This window comes from Cetorhinus maximus, chromosome 11, assembly GCF_964194155.1.
Source record: "Cetorhinus maximus chromosome 11, sCetMax3.hap1.1, whole genome shotgun sequence".
Taxonomy (NCBI): Eukaryota; Metazoa; Chordata; class Chondrichthyes; order Lamniformes; family Cetorhinidae; genus Cetorhinus; species Cetorhinus maximus.
This window is the reverse complement of record NC_135889.1, coordinates 2,109,374-2,119,880: the sequence shown is the minus strand read 5'-3', so window position 1 is coordinate 2,119,880 and position 10,507 is coordinate 2,109,374. Positions and strand designations below refer to the sequence as shown.

At 44.3% G+C, this 10,507-nt stretch overlaps 1 protein-coding gene across 1 annotated transcript in view; it reads right to left on the bottom strand.

Moving 5' to 3' along the window:
• Positions 1 to 2,138: 2,138 nt before the first annotated feature.
• The window catches only part of LOC144686333 (UPF0524 protein C3orf70 homolog A-like), a 49,973-nt gene continuing 41,604 nt past the window's right edge, over positions 2,139 to 10,507 (bottom strand). The window contains exon 2 of the mRNA XM_078551415.1: positions 2,139 to 4,416. Coding sequence (XP_078407541.1) covers positions 3,824 to 4,416 — 593 coding nt within the window. The 3' untranslated portion in view covers positions 2,139 to 3,823. The remainder of the gene's footprint in view (positions 4,417 to 10,507) is intronic.

Genomic DNA, 10,507 nt, shown 5'->3' with positions numbered 1-10,507 from the left:
TAACCGACCCTCCACAAACACAGCGTCGGGAGCAATGGGACCTGTTTTTACAATGGTGGGTTTGTGACTTTTTGTCTCCCACTGGATTCTCCGCTCCCGCCCGTCACAAAACCCGCCACAGGCGGAATGGGAAAATTCTGCCCAGAGACTCAAGTTATGGTTCCACTTTTCCAGATTTCATCCATTTATTTGACGGAAAATTTTCCAAACATTGGACTTGTCATGTATCTAGTCAAAACCGTACCCAGCATAATTGCATTCGCTCCTGGCACTTCAGACATTGATTGGAAGAATTCTTACACACATGGAAGAGTTAAAAGAATTTTTTATTGGAAACAGACAGGGTACATGGATTAATAACGTACAGAGCAAGCCACAGTATGCGAGAACAAAAAATCTTCTAACAGCAGTGAAGATCGCAAGTGTAAATACTCACAAACTATTTCCAGCTGCAGACCCTTCCAATAAATAATACACTCTTCACTGGCACTTCTGAGGTTCAGAAACTCTTAAATCAGCAATAAAATTTGCCCAGCTCCAGAACTTCTGTAATGTGACAGTGCCACAGCGCTGCCATGTATTTTTTTTTTGCCCTGACCATTGGATACAAGCTAAAAAATGATTCTGTTCTTGGTATCTGCCATTCTGAATATGATGTAGGCGATTGTGGTGGAAATCAATAGCGGGGTTTGCATGTTGCAAGAGAAGGCAGTCACACTTTATTCAAATTTATTTGACCGTGAAACTTGAATGATAACAGATGGTGGTGAAGGGACTGTTTGTAAAAGGCCAGTATTATTTGTTAAGTAAATGAATTTCAGTTCACTTTCAGAATTTTCTGAGAAGCCAAATTCAGGTTAACTCAACATTTCTCCCATTTGTAGCTAAACATGACTGGTTAATAAACCAAAACTTGTACACCCTTAATCAGACAGGCATGTGAAACTCATCGAATCACAGGATGCTCACAGAACAGAGGGCAGCCATTTCGCTATCGTGTCCATGATGGCTAGAAAGTGATAGGCCAAAGTGCCAGTAATGAAAAAATGTAAACTTAAAAACTGGAAAATAATTCTTAACTGTGAAGATGAGTGATCTTGGGCATATAAATTGGCAATGCATACCCAAAATTCGTTTTCACTACTGAAATTGTATCAGATTTCCATAGTCACTGATAAATTTTAATGATCCAAGGCTGGTCCACTATACTAGTTAAATTCTTGTTTTCAATCCAATTTCCTTTCCTTTTTCCCTCCTCAAAATGCCCTCCATCTACTCCCCCGAAGGCACTGACTTGCTGAGGTAATGGGTAACCTTCTGATCCTTCATCCAAGCAGACATTCTTCTTGTCGAAGCCAAGACATTGAGCACTGGCAGGCTGTTTTATTGTTAAAGATAGCAAACCTGATCTAACCTTCACATGACATTCACAGAACTGTACTTCCCGCAGTTACCACTTTATACTGATCAATAGGGAAAACCCTAGTTCACTTCCCCTTCCTTAACCCAGGGATTGCCTCACAACCGAGTAATCCCTCATCACTGACTCCTATCCAGAGGATTGTCTCTCTTTATTCACCCAATTAAAATCTTCCGTAATTTGAACAATCTCCATTAAATCTTCTCAGCGTTTCTGCTCCAGTGGAGTCCCAGTATTTCAAGTTTCTCCACATAATTATAGTCCATTTTCCTTGGCATCTTCCTGATCTACAATGTACATCGTACACTCTCTATGACTTGAATGCCCTTTCTGTATTGGGTCCCCAAAACCGTATTCAGGGCTCCAATTCTGACCTAGCCATTGCCTTGTATAAATTTATTGTTACTTTTTAACCCCACTGAACCAAGATGCTTTTTATGGCTTTATCTTCTTGTGCTAACATTATAATTCTAGGGTATGGGTAAATATGTAGGATGTTGAAGGTGCATATTTCATGCTACAACATTAAAGCAGGAATATCTCTGCTTCTGACAGGAATGGGTGAAGCCAGATAGCCACATATACACAACATATACATTGTCTGGCGTGGGAATATTTGTGCATTGAAACCGGAACTTTCCTCACCTTGACAAAGTGAATATATGCGTAAGGTTGAACTATGCATAGCTGCATCTCCAATGTGTTGCAATTGTGGCGCGTAATGGGAATCAATGTCGGTGGGATGTAATCTGAAACAATGCATCTATTTTTAACGTTCAATTGCAGTATGGCACACTAACTATTGCAGTACTGTACATGGTTGATGCAACACACCAAGGGAATAAGCACATTTCTTGCACAACTTTATTTGTATTGTGTTAGGCTCTCCACTTGAAATTTATAAAGGAGGGGGGGTGGGAGGGTCTTGAGCACATCCTCTTGCGTCAACACTGCCAAGTGGGCCCACAAGGAAGTTAAGTGAAGCTAAGATTAGCGAATGGAAATCTTGCCAGTGTTATGCTTGGCCGCGTTATGAGCACTTGGGTTCATTATTCATCCGAACCACATGTTTCTTTGGGAGGACAATTCTCTGAGTCAGATGTACGTGTTTTCCTTCTATTATCTGGTACGTTTATTGCTACCCTGTATTGGTGGCTTGAGTACAGGTTTGACCATTGATCTCCAGTGGACAGAGGACATGGAAAAAAACCAGCGACCAATCAGCCATTTTGAAGAGGTTTGAAAGAAAAGTAGAAGCCTTTGCCACAATCTATATTGAAATGTTCCAAGTGCATTTAATTCCCCATAGAACCCATTCACCCGTAACTGAACCGAAAATGTACGCAGGTTCAAATAACAGAACTAAGAAAACATTTTGTGGAGGTCACTGTTAATTTTACGTCCCCATAAAACTCTCCTTAATTCTATACAATCTTCTGTCTGAAATGATCAGGCTGCAGTTTCCTGTTGTAGGACTTTAATGTGACTCCTGGAAATCCTAATCCACTCATTTATTTTAACATTTTTCTTCTATTCAAATGTGAAATAGCACAGAGCAAGTCAAATAAGGTAACATGAAAGTATCTATTCTAATAATGTGTAACCCTCAGTAAAGGTAATTCTTTTAACATTGTGATAATCACAGTAAATACTTCACATGGCAACTCAGAATTGAAAGCACTTTTCCATGCAGGGGGGTAATGTAATTTATGAGTTCCATAACGCATTCAGCAATATATCCACAGATTTATTGAGGTGAAGGAGTCCACCTGACTTGATAATATAACAAAAGATTTAGACCCCAGGTCCTGCGTTGAGTGAAGAGGGAGGTGCTGAATTTAAATTCTTCTTTAATGTGCTTTTTGTGTAATGCCTCTTGTGATTGGCAGTGATCCTGATGTGCTATACATTCTCTACTGGTGCCTATTCTCTTATCCCACACCCCACCCCATCGCCCCCTCGAGAAAAATAGTTAGTCTAGCCTTGTGGAAGTGATCCAATGTAGTCAAAAGTACTTCCATGTGATGGTTTCAATTGCAGGCTCTCATTGCCAGGGTGTTGGATAAATGTTGTGAACTTCCATATTGTGCTTGGGGATTTGAAAAGTTTTGGTCACTTTGGGCTTTCACACGGTCTCTATTTGGGTAGGCACAATAGTCACTGATAGTCCGTATGTGCTACATTTTAATTGTCCACTTTATATCTGAGAAAGTGATGACCATATCCCATGAATGAATAAATAAAAAAAATGGTTTGAACAACTCCTGTGTTTTTGGCTATGCTTCAACACAGTGATAGAGTGAGGATATCGTCAATTTATCTTGGAGTTTGCAAGTTCCCGTTGAGTTTGCTTCCTCACGCATCGATGGAGAGGCTCGGGAATTCCTTTCTTATAGCTTGAGCTCAGACAGTTGTTTCAATTTTTTCGATAATTTCCACAGTGGATTGGGAAGGGGAAAGTAAACCACAATCATCCTGATCCCACTGGCTCTCTGGGCTGGAGTCATCATCTGAGCTCAATTCATCTTCATCCTCGTCCTCCTCTGTGTCCTCGTCGCATGACTCTGGGTAGTGCAGCCCTAATGCATTTATGCCCGAATCCTCTGAGGCAGATGGTGAAGAGCAGTGGTTCATCTGTGGCGCTGGTACCTTGTCTGCCAGAGCTGGATTCTTTGGACTACCTGAGGTAGCCCGACTAAAGTTAACTCCCTCCTTTGGCTTGTGCACAGTGGGAGCTGGCTGAGGTTGACACTGAACATAACACATCTTGCCATTGATCCTTTTGACCCGATAGCTGTCAACAAAGAGTTTGGATATAGTGCAGTACCTGGGCGCATCTGGTGTGAACGGAGGCCTGAGAAAAGAAGCAGTCTTTAGGAAACGACCCACCAGGGAGATGGAGAGCTGGACTGTATCTGCGTGGCTGCTTGTGCTGACTGGGATTGAAGTGCTTGGTAGATGTTCTACATGGGTCATTGGCTGGTAAATATATCTGCCTGAAAATGGACAAAACAAATGAGAATGGTAAGAATGCAACAAAGCAAAGACTGACATTTACTTTTGCTGATTATCACTAATTTGAGACCTTTTCTGCTTGGAACTACTGTAACAAATTATTATTTAACAAACCCGGGAGGCTTGGTTTTCATAAGTCTCCAGTTTCTCATGTATAACCTACTGCTAAAGCGCAGTATTATGTTTGTTTAGTTCAGTGTTGTGTTTAATTTGTCCTGTTTTTTTAATAACAGGAATAATACAATTCTGTACGTCAGATAAAACATTACCATACTGTTCTGTATTTCAGGATAAAACATTAAAGCTGGAAGACAGGATAGGGTGTGTGACTCTAATAAACATTCCTTATACAACTGCACTGAGTATAAGGAACAAACTGAATGAATTGCAGGTGCAAATTCAACGTGGAGGATATGACATGGTAGCCTTTACTGAGGTATGACTGTTAAATGGTCAGAACTGGGAAGTAAATAAACCCAGTTTATAAGGTTATAGGAAAAGCAGGTAGAGAGGACGGAGTAGCCTCAGTGTTTAAGGATTAAATCATTTCAGTAATAAGACAGGATATAACTACAGATAAACAGGCAGTGGAGATATGGATAGCATTGTGAAATAGAAAAGGATGTAGATGTAGATGTAGCTAGGGTTATGTGCTGGCCCCCTGACAGTAGCCTTGAAGTGATAGTATTGTCTAAACACAGAAATCCCCCTATAGCAAGGTTTAATGGGGGATGTTAACTTTCACATGGATTGAGATCATCTGACAAACCACTGTCAGAAAAGTAGTGAATTTCTTGAGTGCAACAAAGGAAGTAGATCATATTAGATTTAATGATGAGTCGTGAGTAATTTAAAATAAAATTCATTCATGGGATGTGGGCTTCGCTGGCTGGGCCAGCATTTATTGCCCGTCCCTAATTCCCCTTGAGAAGGTGGTGGTGAGCTGCCTTCTTGAACCGCTGCAGTCCATGTGGTGTAGGTACACCCACAGTGCTGTTAGGGAGGGAGTTCCAGGATTTTGACCCAGCGACAGTGAAGGAACGGCCGATATATTTCCAAGTCAGGATGGTGAGTGACTTGGAGGGGAACTTCCAGGTGGTGGTGTCCCCATGTGTCTGCTGCCCTTGTCTTTCTAGATGGTAGAGGTCATGGGTTTGGAAGGTGCTGTCGAAGGAGCATTGGTGAGTTCCTGCAGTGCATCTTGTAGATGGTACACACTGCTGCCACTGTGCGTCGGTGGTGGAGGGAGTGAATGTTTGTGGGTGGGGTGCCAATCAAGTGGGCTGCTTTGTCCTTCTTGAGTGTTGTTGGAGCTGCACTCACCCAGGCAAATGGGGAGTATTCCATCACACTCCTGACTTGTGCCTTGTAGGTGGTGGACAGGCTTTGGGGAGTCAGGAGGTGAGTTACTCATCACATGATTCCCAGCCTCTGACCTGCTCTTGTAGCCACAGTATTTATTTGGCTGGTCCCATTTCAGTTTCTGGTCAATGGTTACCCCCAGGATGTTGATAGTGGGGGATTCAGTGATGGTAATGCCATTGAATGTCAAGGGGTGATGGTTAGATTCTCTCTTGTGGGAGATGGTCATTGCCTGACACTTGTGTGGCGCGAATGTTACTTGCCACTTGTCAGCCCAAGCCTGGATATTGTCCAGCTCTTGCTGCATTTGGACATGTTCTGCTTCAGTATCTGAGGAGTCGCGAATGGTGCTGAACATTGTGCAATCATCAGCGAACATCCCCATTTCTAACCTTATGATGGAAGGAAGGTCATTGATGAAGCAGCTGAAGATGGTTGGGCCGAAGACACTACCCTGAGGAACTCCTGCAGTGATGTCCTGGAGCTGAGATGACTGAGCCCCAACAACCACAACCATCTTCCTTTGCGCTGGGTATGACTCCAACCAGTGGAGAGTTTTCCCCTGATTCCCATTGACTCCAGTTTTGCTAGGGGCTCCTTGATGCCACACTCGGTCAAATGCTGCCTTGCTGTCAAGGGCAGCCACTCTTGCCTCTCATAATCACTATTAAATAAATGTTCACACACCATTCAGTTGTTAGCTAAGTTTGGTCAAGCTCAACATAATGTTTCAAAGGGAGAACCATGAAACAGATAGAAAGATTCTACCCAGCAGTGCTATTAAAAGGGATTATCAGTAACTTCCAGGTTAGCTGCTGGTTGCTTTCTATGGGTGATTTCTGCAATTGTAGAAGTGTTTGGTTGTTTCCAGAGTTGTTAAAAGTTGAAATCCACAGGGATTGGTGTGGCACATGCTGAAGGACTTTGTCCTGACTTTAAGGACCCTCCAGACCTAGCAGTACAAGGGTAGCAGATGCATGGGAACATCACCATCTCCAAGCTGCTCTTGAAATCACACACCATTCTGATTTATATGTGTATCACCATTCATTTATCCTTGTGGGTCAAAATCCCAGAGTTCCATCCCTAACAGCACCGTGGGAGTACCTTCACTCCATCACAATGATTCAAGGCACATCACCACACTACGGATGGGCAATAACTCTTGAGCTTGTCTGTGACACACGCATCCCAAAGAATAATGTATCTGAGATGCTGAAAATCACCAAAAATCCTTTTGTCTCCATTAGACCTCCAGCATATCAGGAATATTCCTCTGATCAATATTTTTACAATGTCCAACTGCCACCATCCACCCACCTCCTCTTTGGATGATGTGAATTGTTCCTATGCTAATCGGACTGGCAAAGACTGGATATTTCCCTTACCAAGGGGAAGATAATTTAAATGTAACATTGCTGTTCCAGCCACTACTGAGGTCAGCCAGCACTAAGAGATAATTGAGTATTGCTGAAAAAAGAGACATGTCTAAGCTTTTCACCTTGCGCTCATTAGGACACTCGTAAGAATATCAATATAAGGGGAAAACAACAATTTATATTGTATGTGAAGAGAGTGCTGATTGGTTGGCAAGTGGCGTTGCCGTGGAGAATGCACCAGTGATGGTGACTGACAGTTAATTCCCAAGCATTGTTTGAAATTTAACCCAGGCAGCTTGGTCCTGATTGGTCAAGGCATTGCCCTGAGGAATGAGTCAGCAAATGGCTGAAACAGGCAGAATGTATGTACATGTTCTTTCTGTCTGCAAAGATCAGGGCCCCGTGTATTAATATATGTAGCTTCCGGTATACGTAAGTGCGCCACACTCCGAGCCCAACTTAGAATCTTAAATTGGTTGTCAGCGCAATTCTTAGCACATTGAGGAATGTAGTGACAGCCATTCACTGACTCATTCCTCAGGGCAATGCCTTGACCAATGAGGGTCAAGCTGCCTGGTTTAAATTTCAAACAACGCTTGGCAGTTAACTGTCAGTCACCATCACTGGTACATTCTCCATAGCAACGCCACTTGCCAAGCAATCTGTACTCTCTTCACATACAGTATAAATTGTTGTTTTCCCCTTATATTGGTATTCTTGTGAGTGCTCTGATGAGTGCAAGATGAAAAACTTCAACATTCTCTTTTTTCAGCAGCACTCAAGTTCTGTACTACCAAATGACTATGAGATAACATTTGTTGGGTGTAGTTGCACTCTGATGGAACATGGGTCATTTCGACCTCCAGCACATCCCTGCTGTTGGTGTTCTGCTTTTTATTAATGTCCTGCTGGCCCATGTACTACATGGAGCTAATGCTGTGGATGGGCAACTTGATGATGTTTCTGCACTATCACTTTAAAATGGGTCGCTAAGGAGATGTACAGGCATGATCTCCCCCTCTACCCCATTGCTCTTTTTAAACTTAACCTCATCATCTAATGGGGGAAGAAAAGAGAGATGAACCAAATCGAATGTAAACCAATGTTGAGCCCTGGGCCCATTTCTGTCGTGAACCTGACATTTGTAGCAATTCAGTTTGCAGTGGAGAGATTCTGTCACTTAGTCTCAGTGAGCTACAAAAAAACTGCCTGGCTTCTAGCTGTCGTCCTGTTCCTGTTTTTCCAGCCCAACTTGGCACAATCCTCAGGCAGTATTCCTAACTTAGAATGCTTCAACCCAACCCTCAAAATAAACCCCCCAACTCATTTTGAGACAAGTTTGCATCCTTGATAAAATATGATCCAGTCAAGAACGGCTTAAAAAAGGTAGGCTTTCAGTTTCAAGTCAAGACCCTGACTTCGCAAAGACTTTGGGGTCTGACCCTTCATCGACAGGTGGAGGTGCATCTGCCGCGATTTCCAAATGTAAATCTACTGATTAATTGGCCACGAGTCACGTTCATCTCCCAATTAGTGGTGCCGGAGCCGGAAGAGAGGCGGGACCAGATTGGGAGGTTGAGCAGCCATGGTTGAGGCTGCTGTTCATCCATATTGTAGAGGCTCCAAAAAGCAAAGGGGAGTGGGAAAAGAGGCACCCCACCCTCCTGGTTTTCAGATCAATACTTAAGGCCATGCTGGAAATGGTCACAATGTGTTGGAATATTCTCTCCCCCTGTCAGTGGTCACAAGAGGCTCCCACAACAGACCAAGAAGACATGGCTGGAGGTTGCCATGTGGGCAGGGAAGTGGGCAGAGGACCTGGGCTCAGTGCCAGAAACCCTTCAATAACCTGATTAGGTCAGGCAGGGTAAGTGACGAGAGAAACAGAGATGGCATGCTAACCCAGTTGGCAATCACCAAAGCGTGAGGAAGAGGAACATCCTGAGGGCACATAGATGTCTAATGACGATGCCAGAGGGGTGTGCTTTGGTTCCTCATTGACATAGGTGAGAACCCAAGTGTGAGGCTGAGGTGCAGTCTGTAATGTCAGCAAGTTACAGGCTACACTTGTGCTCATGGCATCATTCTTCACCTTGCAGATGAAGAGCATGGAGACAGAGAGGACATGCCTGAAAGGAGGGCAGGCACAGCCTGCTTGTAGGAAGAAGGTGCTTCAAGCTAGAGCATCCAGCCACAGGGAAGGGTGAGATTGGGGTCCACTGCAGCCAGTGTGAGGGTATCTCGCCATCTCCAGCTTCCAGGGATGCAGGGAAATGCTCACCATGAAACCAGCTGTCATTGCCGAAGCTGTCATTTGATGATAAATGAGTGGAAGGATCTACTGTGTGCATTAGCCTCTCTGAACCATTGTCCTTTATGCCTCTCACAGATGTCTAAGCAGAAAGAGCATGGTACACCCAGCAGCATTGAACAGACGGTGGTGTGAATGGTGCCAAGAGGTGTGGACTGGATGCCAGCTATGCCCCAGCTGCTGGCTCCTTCCAGCGACCTAGGGGCACCATGAAAGGGCTGAGATGGTGAGAATTGAAGGAGTCACTTCTCAGCACACGTATTGAATGAAACTCTAATTGAAACGACTTGGCAATGAGAAGTGCAAGGAGGGGCATTCGGCTATGCAGTGGCCAGAGAAGGTAGGAGGAAGGTCCATTAACTCCCCCAAAGACTGCCTAGATCTCAGGTATGGATCTGGAGAGTCACCACAATGGTAAAAGCTTCAAATTATTTCACACCTTTAATGTGTTGGTACCTTCTAGACAACTGAGACGTGAGGATTGAGGAATAAGCCAAGGAAGGAAAGGTGGCCTTAAAAGGGTCTGCACGTTAAATGCTAGCCTGTCTGCCCTGCTTCAATGATCCAATAGCCTTGTCATTGTTGGGCCTTGCCTTTCTGCCTTTATCTTGGTCTGCTCTGTGTCCTCCTCTGCAACATACTGCTGCTGACAACCCCCCTTTCATTCTGCTGTGAGGGCCTGAGACGCTCACCCCACAGTCTTCCATCCTGGTGGCTGCCCCCCCTGATACCTCTGGCCTGATGCAGATGAGTGCCCCTTGCTTAGGACCCTGCCTCCTCTTTCACGGCGAAGCCTCTGACAGCACATTGAACTCAAGCCCCTGCTCCAAGCTAGCACTCTGCCTTCAGCGAGCGGTCACCCAGCTGGGTAAGGGTCTTACGTGGCCAAGGGACCGTGCTGAGTGGGTTTGACCTTCTGCCTCCCGATTGAAAACCTGAGCTGAGCTTGTGTCAGGGAGCTGACCCACTGTCCGGGGAAGCGCTTGCCCCAAAACGCACTCTCCACAGCAACTAAAACTC